The following is a 19,585-nucleotide window of genomic DNA, read 5'->3' on the forward strand; positions in this document are numbered from 1 at the left end:
ATGCAGTGCAGCCTTAATCTCCAATGGACCCATGCAGTGACGTATAACGTGGTTAACCATGGAGGAGATCTTATCACAAGGATGCTGAATGCAGAAAGGAGCTGTTTTTCTGTTTGAGACCGGCTCAAGCTTCCCGTTGGTCAAATAGCAGGATGCTCATATTTTGACAAATTCCACTTTAATCACTCAAATGGCTCCATGCCAACTCTTCCTCTTTTTCTTGCCAGATAGATTATTAGAATGTGGAAATTGGTTGGATGGGTAGTGATGGTTGCAGTCCTTAAAACCAAAACAATCAGCTGAAAGACACTAAAAGACTCTTTGGAGCTGAGGAGAACAGCAGACTATGATAATTCATTCACATTATTAAATTGAATTGTTGAGTATAGCAGCTTCCAACATTATACGATTAATAGCCCAGCCACAGAAAGGCTCCTGTTGGGTAAGCAATCTGTTTGGAGTCATAGCTCAGTCCTGTAGACTAAACGCTGGCTGTCACTCCTGCGTAGAACTCTAGACCCTAACATTTCATGTTGTCGACATCTAGTTAGGCGAGAACGGCCTACAAGGTCCAATCCAAATGGATTTCTTTCCACTTGAATGATGACTGAGTAACTCTAGCTCAGCCCTGAAGTAGTTGGTGTCTCTAGACAGACCTTTCCCTTCTTGTAGACCACTGTTATTCTTGGGGCTGCAGCTAATGACATTCCACTTCAATTTCCCTGGTGTTTGATTGAATGAAGCCCACTTATAGCAAAGGGGCCTCATGGAAACTCTTTGAACAATTTCATCTTTGAAAACCGTTAACTATCCAAATCACTGTCTAGGTTTACATATATGGACTTTAACTATAGTGACACAGTGTTTATGAAACGCTGCCTGTTGTGTGTCTGTGTCGCTGGATTACTCGATTGCATGTAAACCAAATCCCTTGATGATGTGCCATGAAGGTCTAGTGCTTATCTGAGGGACTGTAAGTCATGCCTCATGCACACTTTGCTTTTGGTTTTAGTCTTTTTCTTTCCTGTCTGTCTTCAATGGACATTTGAACAGTTGCTTGTAATCATGGAAGTGAGGTGGCTCGTCTAGTGAAACCAGTGATTACAGAGACTTGAGAACTTGTGACTGGTCGTACCCATTTGATCCAAAAAGTAATCCAAAAAATGTCTTTCTAAATATTTTTCCTGCCACAGAATTTTTCTGTGAAAATGTTTCCATAAAGTGTCAACCAAAGAATAATCTGAATTCAAAATACGCCAGGCTCTCCTTTTAATCTGTTTTTCTCTTGCCCTGCTTTTTCCTCTCTAGATGGTCCTGACCTGCCCAATGCTGTCAGCTCCCCTCCCTCCAGCCCAAACCCAGCCAAGAAAAGCAGCTCCATCAACTGGTCCTTCCCAGACAAGATCAAGTCCCCGCGTACCGTACGGAAGATCTCCATGAAGATGAAGAAACTCCCGGAGCTTAGCCGGAAACTCAGCATCAAGGGGACCTCGAGTAGCAGCAACGGCAGCAACGGCAACAACGGCAACGGAAGCAACGGAAGCAATGGAAGCAGTCATTTAGAGCCCAGAGCCCATTCTCCCCGAAACAACACGCGTGGGTTGGAGGCCATCCCCCATTCCTCAGGCCCTCCTAGATTAGCTGCATCTGGGGGTGGGCAGGCAAGCCGTAACGTGATCTCACGCTACCACCTGGACAGCAGTGTGTCCACACAGCACAGCTTCAGCAAGAAGAAAAGCAGCGGCAACTCAAAGGCCGCCAGTAAAGGTGGCTACCTCAGTGATGGGGACTCACCGGAGCTTGTGGCCAAATCTGGGAAGCACGGCTCTGCAGAGGTGAAGGGAGGGAAAGGCAAGGAGACGGAGGGAGGAGGCGGAAGCTCTAAACTCAATGGCACGGAGCTGGACATCGATGCTTTCCGCCATTACAGCTTCACAGAGCAGCCCAAGTGCAGCCAGTACATCTCCGGACTGATGAGCTTGCACTTTTATGGCGCTGAGGACCTCAAACCTCCACGCATTGACTCCAGAGACGTCTACTGCGCCATCCAAGTGGACTCCGTTAATAAAGCACGAACTGCCCTCCTCACATGCCGAACTACCTTCCTAGATATGGACCACACCTTCAACATCGAGCTGGAGAACGCCCAGCACTTGAAGCTGGTAGTGTTCAGCTGGGAGCCCATGCCAAGACGCAACCGCGTCTGCTGCCACGGCACGGTGGTTCTGCCCGCGCTCTTCCGGGTGACTCGCTGCCACCAGCTGGCGGTGAAGCTGGAGCCGCGGGGCCTGATCTACGTCAAGCTGACCCTGATGGAGCAGTGGCAGAACTCGCTGGATGGTGGGCCAGACGGAAACAGGGAGCCACAGGTGTTTGGTGTGGAGGCGTGGCGGGTGGTGGAGAGGGAGAACACGGGACTGATGGTGCCGCTGCTTATAAGCAAGTGCATCAATGAGATCGAGAAGAGAGGCTGCCAGGTGAGTCTGCGTGTGGTTTGAAGAGTTTGGCTTTTAGAATAAAAATGGTTAAAGAAAGATAAACAAGTCAATCAGGTGACACCGTGACAAGCTATGTTTCTGCCGGTTATGATCACCAGGTTCACCAGCTTTTGTTTCCCTTATTCATCAATCTGTCTGTTCTATTTGTGATGAATCGATTGATACAAAATGCCAGAAATTAGTGACAAATGTCCAACGTATTATCTTCAAATTCCTAGTTGTATTTATGACTAACCATATAAAAACCCAACCATATTCGGAAATGCATGCAGAGAACATTTTTTGCTCTATAAATGATTGATTAGTTGTCAAATTTGCTGATTGTTTTTCACTCGATTGATGAATTGACCAATGATTCTAGCAAAATATGATTATTTTCATTATCATATCATCTTCTGATTGTTTCTTGATTACCATCACAGAGAATAGTAATTCATTTATTGAAAATAATTTCCCAGAGCTCAAAGTGACAGCAGTCCAAAACCCAAAGATGTCAAACTTACAATGAAATATAACTGGAGAAAATTTGCAAATCCTATACGCAGTACATGTAAGCCATTCAAATCCTATTCTGTCAATTGAAAACAGACGTGGATTCGTTTTAAAAGAAGGCTGGTAGGATACAATTATACAATGCATGTCTGTATGAGATGTGTGAGAGAAAAGAGAGAGAAATAATCCCACATTCATAGCATCCTTCTAGCTCAGTATGCTCGCCCTGCAGCCAGTTATAATGCTGGATGACTGGCCTGAGCAGAATGGACAGAAGATATGTATTGCACTTCCTGGAGGGGGCTGCCTCTGTTAGTCATAGAGGAGAAAAACTCAGAGTTAAGAGACTGACGTGGAAGTGGTGTTGATGGTGGAGTGTCCCCCTGGATCATGTGATCATCTCTTGTTTTGCCCCCCCCCCCCCCCCCCCACCTCCACATTTCATGTGGTCTTTGAAGCCAAGGGAGAGGTGGCGGCGTTTCTCTTAATTAGAGCTGAGACAGCGGCAGTAAAAGTGTCTGGCCACTGGTCCTGACTGATCACTCTAGGGGGGCATGCCAAGGGGAAGCGGGTGCCTGGGGCCGGCAGACAAACATTAGGCCTCTACAAAGAGCCTGTCTGTCAAATCAGACCCCGCCTTCAGCCACCAGTGCAGCCTGCCGGGCTTCTAGCAGGAGTAGTAACAACAAATGATGTTATTCATTGATATCAAGTTAAAAGTTCAGGTCTCTTTACATTTCTTTCATGTTGGTAGGTAATGAGCTTGTATATCATAGTTGGTACTGCATGAGACTAGAGTACCGACTAGTGATTGTTTTTATCATCCGTTCATCTATTGACTAGTTATTTATAGTTGTTTAAACTTTTTATAGACTAAATCATTTTGGTCTATAAAATGTCAGAAAAAAAGTGACTTCAGACTTCTTGTTTTGTCAATCCAAGAGTTCACAAGTATTTACAATTTTTTTTATTGATATGTTGATTATTTATTATTCCATTAATCGCCAAAGCTAAACAATGCCCATCACATGTCCCCAGAGCCCATTTCGACCTCTCCAAATAGTCTGTTCTGTCTGAGGAAGAGTTCAAAACCCAAATATATTACCTTTCCAATAATAGAAGCTGGAACCAGAGACTGTTTGGCCTTTGTGTTTGATGAAAGATTTCATCAACTTATCATTTCAACACCGTACGAGACATAAGGGCAGTGTTGACTTGTCTTTATGAATAGTAAAGGGGGCTTTCAGGCCTAGTATGAGTACCATTAGTTGTCAGTTGAATTGTTTAGGTTGAGCCACATTTCCCTTGAGAAGTTTTATCCAATCATTGCATGAATGTCACGAAGACCTTTCAAATTCCAATTGAAAAGAAGGAAAGATACCCGTTATGGAAGTGCAAAATCCCCAGAATGCTCTCTTCACAGCCCAGCGGTTGCTCTCCTTAACCAATAGTTTTCAACCTGTTAGCTCAGATTTCTTCTGTGTATGTAATACATGCTGCTTTGTGTTGCCATATAGGGATTCCCATCTGTTTCTGTCTCTCCTTGTTGGCCTCAGTTTCTCCCTCTGCCTCCTTTTTTATTTTTTTGTTTCTCAGTATCTGACACTGCCTGCCCCCTGTCCCTCACAGTGCTTCTTCTAACCACTCTCTGCAGAGTAGACTTTGTACAGACTGTCAGTCTGTGAGATCGAGTGTAAGGGCTCCCCCAGGTTGCAGGCGGACAGAGGTTAGGACCGGGTCGACACCAGATCCCACAGGAATTTGCAGGTTGTGTCACTAAAGCCCGCACGGCCAGGCGTGCAGCGGTGTGCCTTTACAAATGATTATGTGGATGTTTGATGGGGACTCTTTTTCAGAGTCTCTTAGAAATGAGTGTCCTAAGGGCTTCTCCGAGCTTTTAAGATGCTGGATGATTGTGGGTGTTTTGAAAAGACCGCACATAATGCCTGTGTGAGAGACTGGAGTTATGCATGTGAGCACTCAGGACCCATTAAAAAGAGGATCTATCCCAGAAACCCACACACTACCATACATGACCTCCAAACTGAAGCCCTTTTCAGACATTGAATCAGTAAAGGAATGGCTTTTGGGCTTACAAACACAAGTCTCTGTTACGTAAATATTCTGTAATGGCTCTTTTCAAACGTGACAGGACTGCAGCCATATTTGGGCTGTATGTGGCATCTGACACAGACGAGAGGCTGATGGAAAGAAGACCGTCTTCTGCTTTCTCACCAATGACCGTATGCCCGAAGGACGCTTGACTATGTTCTCAATATTCTATCCCCTAATAACGTTTCTCTAACAGGGTTGTAATTTCATAGTCTATTATGTAGATTAAAACTATATAAATTATATAAAATCTGATGCTGATCTGATTTTTATAGTACAGCTCAATAGTGCTAAACATCGTTAAAAGGTACAAGACGCTTAGTTGTGGCTCCCCTTTAATTCCCCCTGGTTCACTGGATATTCTTACAAGAGAACACATGTTTATATACTGATCTGACCTGACACAAAAGGGATAATTCAAAGTATTTTGTGGTTTGATGAACATATTTTTTGTTTATTTGTCCAAAAGAAGAGGAGAAATGGATCAATGTGTGATTAAGAATCTAATCTATCTCTGCGTTTGAAACATGGCATTTTATTGACCAAAAAATCTATCGATTAATAGAGAAAACAATTGGCAGATTAATCGATGATGACATTGCAGCCCTGCGTTTGTTCTTATTGTGTTTGTGTAGTCGTGGACTTAGGAATGCTCATATGCATGTCTGCTCTCCTATCACATGTTTATGTGGGGAGTTTTGAAGTTGATAACAGATCATTATTTCCCTGCTAGTGTCGATTAGAAAGGTGATCAAAGAGAAGTCCTCTTTAGAGGAAGTCAACAACTCGGTGGACTGATTGGTCTAACACTCAAGAGCATTAAATATGTTCAAATGTACTTTCCTTTCTTTCCTTTGATGTCTCCATAAAGTCTTTAAGCTAATCCCAGATCAAAAAAAAGAAAGAAAAAAAGAACTGATCCCATCGTCACTGAGGACATTCCTGTCGGGGGAACTCATTTGGTTTCGTGGTCATTGTGTCTGCCTTATTCGGCACATAGGTCTTGGCTGGTGCCGCCTGTCGTGTTGCCCGGCGGCAGCCGCAGTGCATAAGTGCAAGTCCTCTTTTTGCTAACAGCTGTTCCCCGCCTGCACTCGGATCCAAAGAGAGACTGTTTTGTTTTTTTTCTCAATGGACTTGTTGTTCATTGTGCCCAGTGACTTCTGTTTACCCTCACACAAAGGCAAGTCCCCGCCTAATCTTAGCTCCTCGCTGCCTCTCGTGTGAGGTTCAGAAAACACTGCTGGACTCGACAGAGAGCTGGTGGGGAGACAGTATAGTGCTCCTACGCTGGAGCCCGGAAGGGCCAGCAGCGTGTGTGTGTGTGTGTGTGTGTGTGTGTGTGTATTTGTGTTTGAGTGCAACTGGACCCGACCCGCCATTCACAGCCCGCTGACTTAACACGTTACCAGGGCAACCACACCAGTTGCTCTGCTATGCAACATACCAGACAGACACATGTAGGAGGAAGTATGTCTGTAGCCGGGCCTAATCCCAGCATAACAAGGAGACCGTCGGTGCCAAGTTTCACCTGTCAAATGTCAGCATCTGGAGGAAGTTGTTCAGAGTTCCTTTAGGTCGCACTGTGGAGGCTTAGATAAAGAAACATTGATGGTTTACTGCGTAGCGCGTCCATCTTTAATGCTCATAAAGATGTGACAGTATCATCACATCTCTGAGTGTAGATTGGCAAAACGCAGCACATTCTTTCTTTTAGTCAAATAAACCAAGTGATGAAACGCACAGATGTATTGCAAATAATGCACAGCAGCGTTTTAAAGTAAGACTACATATCATTTGAAAAAAGAAATAATCAAATCTGAAGGCATGAAGAGCAACAAAGGACAGAGCCATCCCTCTTTCAGGATTCACATTCATGGGGGACAAAAGAGGCAGAATTAAGATATAGAGAAATACGATTACAATAGTAAGCAGATGAAAGGTAGAATACAAGGTATGTTTGGTCAAAATAAGTAAATAGTGAATACTGGTGCTGCTCCAAGCTGGCCCTCCAGCGTCCCATCAAAAATAATCTACCTTTTTGTAAAACAGACCAAAGTTTTGGCTTCTGTCCAGCACATTTTTTTAAATTGCAGACTTGATCGATATTGTTGTAAAAAATGCCTCTCTTTTAAATGTTTTGTTGACGTGACCTACTTGTGTGTCCATGTGCGTTTCTTTTAGGTGGTGGGTCTCTACCGTCTATGTGGATCTGCAGCCGTGAAGAAGGAGCTGCGAGAGGCGTTTGAGAGAGACAGCTGTGGCGTGGAGCTGTGTGAAAACACCTATCCCGACGTTAACGTCATCACAGGTAAATAGATCGCTGGTGACAGAGCGCATAAGCACAGGGTCACCACACACACACTGAGTATAATTATTTAACTGGGTGGCTTTCCCAAAGAGTGTTGGTGTCCCTCTGATCTACCCTCTTGGCTGTACTTCATTGTCATGTCCCAAAATACACTCAGGCTACCCATGAAACAGACATGTGATTCCAGTTGAAATCTATTTCAATTACCGCTTATACCATTTATTTTTTTTTTGTTATGTCAAAAACTAGTGAAATGTCCATCACAATGTCCAAGAGCCCAAATTTACCTAACCGTTTGTTTTTATCCTGAAGAAACATTTAAACCCAGATGGTGTCTACTTTTACCCTTCAAAAGAAGACAAGCAGCAAATACTCACATTTTTTTATTTGAAAATGACTTAAGCAATACTGAAAATACTTACAATTCTGACAATCACATAATCAATGAATTACTTCATCGTTTTAGCTCTGGTTGTGATTGCTTTGACGTGTTGTCGGTTCTGTCATGAAACACAAGAAGAGAAGAATTTGCGACAGTTGAAACATTTTGTTAAACATTTTTTTCGTGGAAAATGTCACAATTTTATGAGTAACGTGTCAAACATATTTATTATATTGTATATTATCAAACATTGTTAAACCGCAATATCATACACCTGTCAGAGCGTTGTGTACTCTATTTTAGACTTTTGCCATCATGAGAGTATTGAAATGTAATTTATACAGAACCGTTTTTGGCAAAAGTTACAAAATGCTTTGCACAAGATGGAAAAACTTAACAATAAGAATAAAAAAAATAGATGGGAAAAACACACTGACTTAGTCACTTAATTAGGAGATCGAGGCTTTATTGCTAATCGACATTAATAATAAAACAAAGAGGTCATTACTTAGATGGAGGCTGGATTTATTGATCCGGTCCTTGCCCCAGTAAACGTGTCTGAACCGGCATGTCCTCTGCAGATAGGTCAGCACATGTGTACGTGTGTGAGTCTGCTGTTTGTAGTAAAAGCATTCCAGCAGTCAGCCGGTGCCTGGGGCAAGGGCCCACACACACACCCACACACACACACACACCCACACACACACACACACACAGACACACAAATCAAACCATGCTGTACATTCAGGTCATTCTTTCTCCTTCAGGTTTGTGGTTGAGACATGCTCTGTATTGTCCATTATAGGACACGCTTTAGTAAATACAAAGCACTCAGTCTGGTTAATGATGGCAGTTTGAAAGATGTTTTATTGCTCCGCATGTAGTGATGAAAATTTGATTCCTCTCAATTTATTATTCAGCCAGTAATTGAAATGCCACTCAGATTCCTGTGAGTTGCATTCTCTCTCCGCTCCGACGCTGTGAAATACATAATGGAAACAGTGAGTTATAGCACATCTCACAAAGTCTTAAGCTTACAAAAACAGCCGTGTCATTGGATTGAGTAATGATTCCAGCAGTGCGACAGATGGGGGGGGGGGCAAAGTTGTAGAAAATTACTTGGTCATGATTTTTGTTTCTCCCACAAAAAGAGGAAGACCAATGGAGCCCCTGGACACTGTAGGAGCTGCTGTTGGTTTTGGGAAGAGGCCCCGTATAGGCGTCGTCCTATCATGCCTGCTTTGATCCACATGCATTTGCATGGCAGGCCAAAGAACACAGTTAACAGTTCAGCGGGTTAGGAAAAAAGGGCCAGCACCAGCGTGGATTGTTGGTTTTTGCTCGCTGCCTAAATTTGCTCCACCAAGCGAGTTGCTGTTGCAGATGGGCCTGAGTGAGTGGGAGAGGACAGAGAAGTGGGGGAGGGGAGGCAGATGAGGGGTTTATGGTGTGTGTGTTGCAAAAATGTTCACTGGGACATAATCATGGGTTTAGTCTTAAAACATACTTTCCTGAAACTTGACTGACCATATTCGACTTTTTCTTGCCACTGTTTCTAAACGTAATCTCCTCATGTTACAGGAAATGCTCCTAATTTGAATTCATAACTGAAGTGAAATGTCACTTATAAATCTTGTAAATTTAAAAGGCTGAATTTTTGGATTAAAAGGGAGTCTCTGCAGTGCCGAGTCAGGCTCGGGGCTAATGAGCGAACAGCAAACGAATGAGCTAAGAGGCCTGGCGTGTCACACGGCTAATTTAAAAGCGGAGGTAGTGAAAGGGATTATCGAGAGATCAGAGTTCAATCCAAAGCTTGCAAAACATGCTCAGTGCGCGGCCCTCAATTGTTTCAAATCACAGTTCACTCAAAAGAACCAGAGAGCTGTTATCAACAAGAGCACCATGCTGTTGGAAATCAAGACAAACAGTATTATCTTCAGCAGTTTGTGGTCCGTAAATAGTCTTTCTGCTCTGTAGTTAATCTGTCCATGTGCGACACTTTAGAGGCATAGAAAGAGTCTGAGCTGCAGTATGTTGAGTGATGTGGAGGTGGACCAGAGGGATTCATAGATTCCTGGCAATCATCGAACAATTCACCAGAGTCGTGGTTCAGTTCTCTACTTTTATTTAAATACGTGTTGAAAACGCTGTCTCTTTTTCTTAATTACTTTAATGTACACTGAATGTGCCACATTTTGGACACCTACAACTTTAATAATCCTATAACCCTACATCTCCTCAACTTGTTGTTTTTAAACTTTTTATTTTGTACGGATTAAACAAAATGATACATCGTGTTAATGAGCAAGCTTTACAGATTCTTGGAAGTGGATTTATTTGTACCTTCTGACAGAGCTAGGCTAGCTGTTTCCCCCCGTTTCAAGTCTTTATGCTAAGCTAAGCTATAAACTGTTGGTGACAGCTTCAAATTGACGATGAGAGTGATACTGATCTTCTCATCTAACTTTCAGCAAGCTAATTTGTGTATTTCCCTAAATATTGAACTATTTCATTAAATAGGCATTTGAAGTGATTATTCTTATTTTCAGCCACTTTAATCTACACTCAGTATGCCCATGTGTCCCTCATTAATACTGTAGGAGAAGTTTAATTGGAGCAGGATTTTTGCACTTTTCAGTAGGCCTTTGTGTTGTCAAATAGTTCAGTAACTCAAACTATCAGATGATGTTTTTCTACCCAGTGAGGAAGGCTTCACACACCAGTTTGGAGTGGGGGTGGAGGTCAGTCGGTAAAATCTAAGGCTGTATGATGTCAAATGTCACTCAGCATAAGCAGAGTATAACAAAAAAATAATAACAAGCAGAGCATAACCACAAAATGAAAACTATTTATTTTAGAATTCACGCCTCCTTACATGTCACCCTGGTTGGATAAAACAAATACACAATGAATCACTGTGAGAAAGGCCACTGTAGCGACCGTAACTAATGATTAAACCCTCAGCTCAACCTGTTTTGGCCTTTGTGTGGAAACAAAGCTTCTGAAGTGATCCAATGGTGGCAAACTTGTCCGGATATCTGTCGTCTGTCCCAAGCCCGGCTGGTTGACAGCTCAGCCCAGTTATTCATCCTTGTTTGAGGTCTTTTAATTTGCCTCGCCTGACTCGTCATTTCCATAGCCTATTTCTCGACGCCCCCCACCCCCCCACCCCCACCCCCCCACCCCCACCCCCACCCCCCCCTCGGCAGTACACCAGTGAAGACATGGAAAGTCATTAACAAGTGCCCCCTTTGTTGCCGAACAAACACAGATGGTATTTGGCTCACGCATGGGGGATTAGCTGAACCTTGGGCCGGCCGGGGAAGCAGGCAACCACTTTACAAAGAGCTGCAGGCCTGTGTGGGTGTCAGAAGAGCTCTTACAATGCGGTCGGTAATCATTAAGACATATTACTGATGAATCCACATGTAGCATGAGAGCGCCGCTGTTTCCAGATTCAGGAATGGGGTATGCGGGAGGTTACGGAAAAAGTTGAAGAAACCTCAGTGTAAAGCTTTGCCGTGCCACCGGACAAGGCAGCGACCCACACACACACACACACACACACACACACACACACACACACACACCTCCTCTGGCCCCCCCTAGTGCTGTGGGGGCGTGCAGGACAGCAGGGGGTGGGGGGGCAGGACGGAGAACAAACCCCCATTTGTTCTCCAGGCGAGGCGTTGACTGCAGCACTGACAAGAGGAGTGACCTTCCGCTTTGTTTGAACAAGAGGTCAAAGGTAGAGCCGTGCCCCAGTGCATTGTGTGCCTTGTAGTGTTTGGTGGCACATTTGGAACATTGAAAGTCTGAATTGATTAGAAAAAAATCACACAAATTTACATTAAAATACTTTTCGCTACTATAATCTGTAGCTTTAATTGCTTTAATTGTTTTGAAGGAGCTGCTATTGATTTCAGGACTCATTTCAGTTTGGTGTTAATCCGCCATGCGTGTGGGTGGAGGTATATGTATGTGTAGTTCATATCTCTGCTGGTTTCAAGCCAAACCCCCAACAGTCTAAATGTGAGAGAGCAAGACACTCAGGCTGTGCTTGTTGTCAGCTTGGCTGTGAAGGAAAGTGAAGCACCTGCAGTTGAAGCACACCTGTTCACCCCTGAGCCCATGACCTTGTGTTTGTGTGGCTCAGGCACCAACAGAGGGGCTAAAACGCAAAAGTAAACACCAGCACTGACTCATGAGCAGGCTAATGATTTACCTGAATGGCTGTATTTTCCTCACTTCAGACAAACACAAGCACACATGAGCACAAGGTCTTACTGACTGGTGTATTTTCTTTAAATTACTGAAATGGAAACAGCCTAAACACGTAGTCGTATATATTGCGTGCGAGGCATAAAGAGGATGTTTTGTTTCATGAAGCAGCACTAACGCAAACCGGTCCTGCTGTTGTTGTGTCTAGATGATCTGCCTCACAGTGAAGTGAAGGTCAAAGGGTCTTTCATTTCAGACACAAACAAAACAAAACAAATCAAGAGGTACCTCTCTGTATTTTATTTGCACACCGGCGTAACAAAAGGAGCCTTGCTGTTCAGAGATAAGGGTGGAAACATATGGCTCATTTTAGCTTCCAGGCAGTCTGTGTTGTTCCTGCGATGAAACACGCTGATTATTATTATCTCAGTAAAGATTGACAACAGGAAGCCGGAGGATGTTCATAAAGCATTTCTGCGTAATCAGATTTGGAAATCAGCATGTGCAGTGGAGCATTAAGAGAGGGAATGTATCTTGCGTTCATGGGTCCTTATCGCATTCTGCTCATACCAGATTTCATACCAAACCCGATGAAGATAATTGATAACTGAAGTGAATAAGAACTAAAAAACAAACATGGAAACATGGCGCCACAGATCAGCCGGGCACAGGGGACACCTTCAATAGCAGGGACATTTTATGAAGTTTCAATGTTTTCCCGAAGTCGCATTAAAGTCTGACTCCGCTGACCCATAGCTGTCAACGCGTTGGTCGGGGGTGGGGGGGCTGACATGGTGCGCCTGTGTGCTTGTTTGGGTATGAGTTGTTTTTTTCTTCAGAGCCACCACTGCCTGCCTCAGGAATTCTCTCTCTCTCTCTCTCTCTCTCGCTCTCTCTCTCTGTGTGTGTTTGTCGGGTAGTGTTGAGTCTCGAGTTAAGAAGAAAGAGTTGTGGATGGACTTCAAAAGCAAGATAGCAAAGTTGCTGTTTTTCTGTTATTATGGTAGCTGGCACAAACAGTACAATATCTATTATTCTAGTGGGGACAGATTCACAGCATTGGATAATCGCCAAAACAAATCTAATTCCACATATCATAGTCAGCATTTACAGTCTAAGCTCATTTGTAATGCTTGTCCCCAGAAATGAAATAGATAAACAGTGCAATAGGCAAAAAAGTCCAACTGTAGGAAACACATTCAATAAATTATACAAATTACAGCTAAAATAGCATAAAATGTGTAACAAGAGTCTACAGCACAGAGTTAAATGCTAATGACGGCACGCTTACAACGCTAACATGCCAATGTGCAGCAGGCATAATGTTTACCATGTTCACCAGCTTTGTTTAGCGTGTTAGCATTTGATTTGATATTTAGCATATCTGGAACAAATTGAGTGCATGATCTTCCAAAACTGTTTAATGTCATATTAAACAGAAATATACATATAAAAATGAGGAAGTAGTGTGGATTAACTCTTGAAAGAAAAGAAATAAGTGCTAACGAGAATTCAAATCATTTAGTTTTTTTATACCTTTTGAATTTATTGTGAAACCTGTTGTGGTTTTGTGCTTGATGAGTGGTTTGACCAATAAATGCAACACTTAAAGTTTCCAGTAGTTTATTCTCTCAATGAGTGTTGTGTTTTGTTTCTGCTGAATGTCACTGTGCAGATACTGAACCTAATGCTAATCTGAGATTTAAGTGTAACACTGAGCTGAATTTAGATCCTTCTTTCACCCTCTAATCCTTTATCCAAAAGCTTGTATGTCCATGTAGCTGTTGGAAAGGAAAACGGGAAATTGAAGTGTGTCATCACCTAAAAACAAAGAAATGCAAGGTTCCCTTTTTAAAACATTTGTCAATCCGCTTTATTAGATTATTGTGTGATGGACCCACGATGCCAGTTAGGAATAGACTGCAAAGCTTTAAGCCTCAGGCTCCCTTAGAGAGCAGAGCGGGGACTTACTGGGATTAAACAGTTAGCACGTTAAATTGTGCCCTCCATTCTCCTTACTGGGCCTAAAGGGGATGTCAGCAGATTTACCGTGAATCTTACTGCAGTTTGCTGTAAATAAAAAGGCAAGAGGCAAAACATTTCGGGTGCATGGGAGGAAATCCAGCGATGTCGAAGTGATAAAGTAGGAGCTCCTATTTACAGCATCCAAATCAGAATCAGTTGCAAAAGCCCAAGGGATTGTGACGCTGCTTTGGGATGCAGGGAAACAATTGTGAATGGGTTTTCATGCTTACATCCTTCAAGCTGATATACAATCATACCCACAATCAGAGATCCGTGTTTGTAGGAAGCCTATCCAACCTCCAAAACAATGCAAGAACCTACGACAAAAAACCTATTCAGCTCATAAAACACATTGCACTACAATCTGAATATTCATATTTCACCGCTGCATAAATAAACAGAAGGGGTGCATCATAATGTTTGTGCCAAACTCAATCTACAATTGAGCAATGCAAGGATTTCACACATAGAAGGAAGAAGCTTAAAGAGCAGAAATGAGCAGCCCAGCAACACACCAAAACATCGTCCACAAGCAGATCCGCAGCAGAGCAGTGAAACAGCCGTACGCCTCTGCAGCATCACAGCATTCTCATAGTGTCAAATACAGCCAAGACGTTATATGATAAACATGTTGGCACAAGTGTTTGGAGTAGGAAAGCAGCAATCGCTGGCATCTCAGCGGAGAATAAACCTTTTGGGACGAGTTGCCAGGGTCCAAAGGTGCAGACAGCAAGGACAGGAAATCTTTGTACTGATTGGACTGTTGGCAGCTGGGCATGCTTATGAAATGTTGTTCAAGCATCAAGTGTTTGTAGCAGCAGTAGCATTGCAGAACAAAACGTGTGTTGGGTATATGGTGCACTGTGCAAATATAGATTCAGTGTGGTTGCATTGATATACAGTATGTCGAGTAAAGTATTTCACATTTGTCTCACACTGGCTCAGGGAATGTGACAAGGAGGGAGTCCACACAAGGTCATACTTAAAACCAAACATAACTTATTAAACTAAGGTGAACACAAAATGGAGTGCGCAAAGTCAGTGATGGAAGCGGTGCATGTGTGGCGTGTGCGCTGAGGTGCAAAAACCAAAAAGATTATAATGCATGGTGGAAGTCAGCTGTAGCAACGGAGAGAGACAACGAGCATCTGGACCAGCTTTTATAGCTTGGAAGGCCCAGGTGAGCTTAATCAAGCTGACGGCCGTCCCTTGTTACAACACAAGGGATCAGCTTTAACGGGCCCAGAGCCATCCATCCATTTCTAGCTCATTGTCTGTCTTCAATTGGCAGACATCAAGTCTGTCAAACCATCCTTTGTGAACAAACAACGCTGCATCAGTGGCGTACTCTTTTAAAGTTGTATTTGGGACAACAAAAGGTGATTGGTCAAGTGTGTCCTTCGCATTTCTAAATGGTTTGATCAACAGTGTGCTTTGTTTGCTGGTAATTTTATCATTGTGGTGACAGTAACCCAGAGGTCTTGTAAAATATCACAGAGACATTCGTCTGTATTACTTTGGAGCATAACCAACATTGCTGATTACACAGCCCCCAGCCGTCTCTGAAAACTGATACAGCTTCATGCAGACACTCACCACAAAGAGCTGTCATGCTGCCATGAGCCGTTCTTATTCACATATTTATCCCCCCCCCCCTTTACCTTTGATGAAAAGACGTGCCAGCGATATTTCAGGAGCTTAGTGGAGACAGACAGCGTGGGTTTCAAGTTTTCCCGTAGCTTTTGTCTAACCTAGGAGAGGCAGAAGTCACAGGTGTGAACGCGCCATCACAGACATCAGCCCCCCCCCCCCCCTACTCTAATCAGGCATCTCAGCAGACGCCATAGTATCACCCGAGGGAACACTGGGACCTCAATTTGCAGCCAAGAGAGTGTGCCAGGTTCAGTGGTTTGAAAGAGAGGGGAAATAAAAGCTTTTTAAAGATAACTTGTTCGTGATTTGTCAGGTGTTAGAGCTGCCTGTGTTCTCAGTTCAAGCGTGGGGAAAATGAATGACCCCCCCAGCTATGATGCAAACAACTCATTTATTTATTCACTGACACATTTAACATCCGCTCACTATGTTGCTGCAGTCGTTTTTCCTCACGCTGTATTCTCTCTCTGTCTCTCTCCAACCTTTCAGGAGTACTGAAGGACTACTTGCGAGAGCTGCCCTACCCTCTGATCACCAAGCAGCTGTACGAGGCGGTGTTGGAGTCCATGGCCACGAGGCCTCTGCGGATAGGAGCAGCGGGCTGCGAGAACGACCAGGCCGACACGGAGCACACCGTCGGCCTGCTGGACAACCTGCCAGACGTGGAGAGGGTGAGGAAGACAAACTCTGCATCCCCCCCACCCCCTCCCCCCGCCAGCGCTCACAGTCATCATAGTCCTAGAATATTGTCATAGAACTGGTTGTGAAAGGGATAATTGTGGCTCAGATAATGATGGCCATGATGATAATGCTACAGATCACTACTGTTTAACCTCTATTACGTAGGCTTTTACATCGGGGGATAACAGTCCACAAGCCTGCCAACTGCTAACTATTTTCAGATTAATCATAAATGACTCAAAATGAAAACTTAAGTCTTCGTGAGGCAGATACCAATGTCGATAATTTAGAGTTTAAGAATCCAATAATGATAAATCAACCAATATTCCTTTTTTTACATAACACACAAACATAGCATTTTTAACGAGGATCCTATTGTGACCAAGGATAAACTATGTAATGCTGAGAGTTTCGAAGCTACCTCAAACATATCTTTACTGCAATGTCCTGTTATTTATCTGCTGACATACACAATACTCAGTACATACACACAGTAATGCTACAAACAGCTTGATGAAGTGGATTTTGCAGTGTAGCTCTGCTGCTGCCAGTGGTACTACTACAACTACTAATCATAATAATAACACGGCCGTATTTGTCTGTTTTTGCACGTGTGTGTGTGTGTGTGTGTGTGTGTGTGTGTGTGTGTATCAGATGACACTGCAGACGCTTCTTGACCACCTGAAGCTGGTAGCGTCCTGCCAGGAAGTGAACAAGATGACGTGCCAGAACCTGGCGGTGTGTTTCGGCCCGGTGCTGCTCAGCCAGCGCCAGGATGCGTCCTGCCACACCAACCGAGTCTTCATTGACTCAGAGGAGCTGGCCAGCGCGCTGCACTTCAAAAAGCACATCGAAGTCCTGCACTACCTGCTACAGCTCTGGCCTGGTGAGCGATGGTTAGATTTGTGAATAAATGTTGTCATTTTTGGACAATATTTTGTTATGTTAAATACACTTCTACAAGGTATTTCGGTTTGAAACATGTATACATATACATCAGACAAACGTCAGTGAGTCTGTAAACACAGCCTCTTGCCCTGCCTGCTTAAGGGTATTATATGAATCAGTGCCAGCTCTGCGGTTCAGCTCTACAAAGGATTGTTAAAGGGCTCGGTTGCTTTGATCCTTGAGGTTTTCCACCAGTGGCACAAATACAGCTGATAGCCATTGGCCACCATCTGTTGGCTCCTCAGAGATGAAGCTCTCCACAGAGTGCTTCATCGTGGCAGACTGAGCCAATCAGAGCCAAGCCAGTAAGCCCCAATGTAAACCAAACTTTTGAGGCGTGGCACCCTGTCTTAAGAGAAACCACCAACCAAGGACAGAGACCCAGTACCAGCCTCTCACACACACACACACACACACACACACACACAGGTCATCTGTCTGCTTGCACAGCTGCTCTCTGCCAGCTTGCAGCTGTCTGCTCAGTGTGAGATATGAAGCGACAAAAAAAATGATTCAGAAGGGCGTCAAGAAAAGAGCTCCAGGCGTGCGGGAGGTCACGGCAACTAATTTAATATTTCTCAGCCCTCTGCGTTTCATTTTTTTAAACCTTGTGTTCACCGCATCTCTAATCAATGTGTGAGCCATTCAATGGCCGTTGCGGTGCAGATAAAGTCTCAGCTACTGTGGAAAATTCAAATCCTCAGAGCTCTTCCCTGTAAACCTGCAGCTTTAACCAGAACTGCTGATTGATGTCCAAAGAAGAAGTGACTCTGTGTCTGGTCTGGCCTCTGGATTTAAATGCATCCTCAGACTCCCACACTGAACAAATTCTGTGTAAACTGCTGAAGTGGAGCACCCTCCACCCTCCTTTTACATCAACTGTGGAAGAAACACACAGAAAATGAAAAGCACACCAACTGAATAAGTCAGCATTTGTGAATCCCATAATTGCTGGCATAGTCTGGTGAAGTACAAGTGGACATAGCCTATGTTCTATCCTCCCAATGGAGGAAGAAGATGGGTTCAAGTGGTCTGAAGAAAAATAGTTTTTAAGCCTGCACTTCTTCTGCACTCCTGTCAGCAGCTGATGTCACGCAGTTAGTGCCTATAATGATCTGTAATAACCTTGACAGTCCAGGTTCAAGCCTTTGTTCACACCCTCGGTAACATCTCCATTCTGTCTGCTTCTCCCAGCTCAGAGCGTAGGACGCCTGGACTGTAATTAAAGACATTCCAGGCTTAACCTTAGCCCTCAGCCCCTGAAGCTTCACCCTAACATTTCACAATCATTATGGGATATTTTCAGCCGCCCTCTTCACGCCTGTCACACACACACACACACACACACACACACGCATACCTGACCCTCCAAGGCATTGTTGCTCAAGCCTCAAGTGTGCATGTCTTTGGGCAAGTGCAAGGACTTCTGTCACTAGTGACACTATTTCCAGGTAGTGTGAGAGAGCATGAGCATATGAGGCTGAGGGGGTGTTGTGTGTTCGGTGTGAATTATGTAGTTTGCCGACTGTACCTGTGAGCAGATGGTTACACCGACAGAAGAGGAGAATGTCTGTGTGTGGGGATTTCTTTGTGTTATTATTATTACATTTAGCCTTTTTTAACACGAGGAGCCGTGTTTTTGTCTGATTCCTGCCTTCCATTTCTTCTGCTGACAGCTAATAACTTAAATCTGGTCATCAGTGAGTCATGTCTGAAATTAAATACCACGTTGTCTCTTAAAAGAGGATAATTTCTGTTTGTTTTAGGTGATAATTGCTTGAGTCTTTAGCCTCAGGAGAGTTGCAAGGCATGCAACCGCACTGCACATAAACACTACTGTGTCGGCAACCCGTCCTGATGAATGAAACGCAGTCAACATGCTTCACAAGTCCTCATGTTTTTGTAAAGATAATATTTGTAACCTTTTTCATACACCTCTAGACTAGATACATTTCCGTATTGTGTATTGTACCTCTTGTACATGACTTACAGCCATAACTTTTAACGCTTTTTTGCTTTTGTTCCTTTCAATCCAGTAAGGGAGAGCTAGCGGTGTCAACAAGTGTAGGCACACAGAGATAAACACAGACAGGTAACCGGACTGTGCTGGTTGTGGTGGAGTGCTCGCTGTTCCCTTTCGTGGCACAGTCAGATGATTCTTTCATAATGTCCAAACAGGGTTTCAGTTTAGTTAATTTTTAAGTTTAGGTTTAGTCAACAGTTGGTAGAAAATAGCACAGACGGATGGCATCAAAGTCACAG

The 19,585-nt window shown here is 43.7% G+C and overlaps 1 protein-coding gene across 1 annotated transcript in view; it reads left to right on the plus strand.

Annotated features, from left to right (window-relative positions):
- Positions 1–19,585, plus strand: part of syde2 (synapse defective 1, Rho GTPase, homolog 2 (C. elegans)) — a 38,826-nt gene that overhangs the window by 17,782 nt on the left and 1,459 nt on the right. Inside the window, exons 4-7 of the mRNA XM_076087827.1 lie at positions 1,309–2,477; positions 7,287–7,413; positions 16,184–16,365; positions 17,030–17,261. Coding sequence (XP_075943942.1) covers positions 1,309–2,477; positions 7,287–7,413; positions 16,184–16,365; positions 17,030–17,261 — 1,710 coding nt within the window. The remainder of the gene's footprint in view (positions 1–1,308; positions 2,478–7,286; positions 7,414–16,183; positions 16,366–17,029; positions 17,262–19,585) is intronic.

This window comes from Anarhichas minor, unplaced genomic scaffold (assembly GCF_050575085.1).
Source record: "Anarhichas minor isolate MPS153535 unplaced genomic scaffold, ASM5057508v1 ptg000010l, whole genome shotgun sequence".
NCBI lineage: Eukaryota > Metazoa > Chordata > Actinopteri > Perciformes > Anarhichadidae > Anarhichas > Anarhichas minor.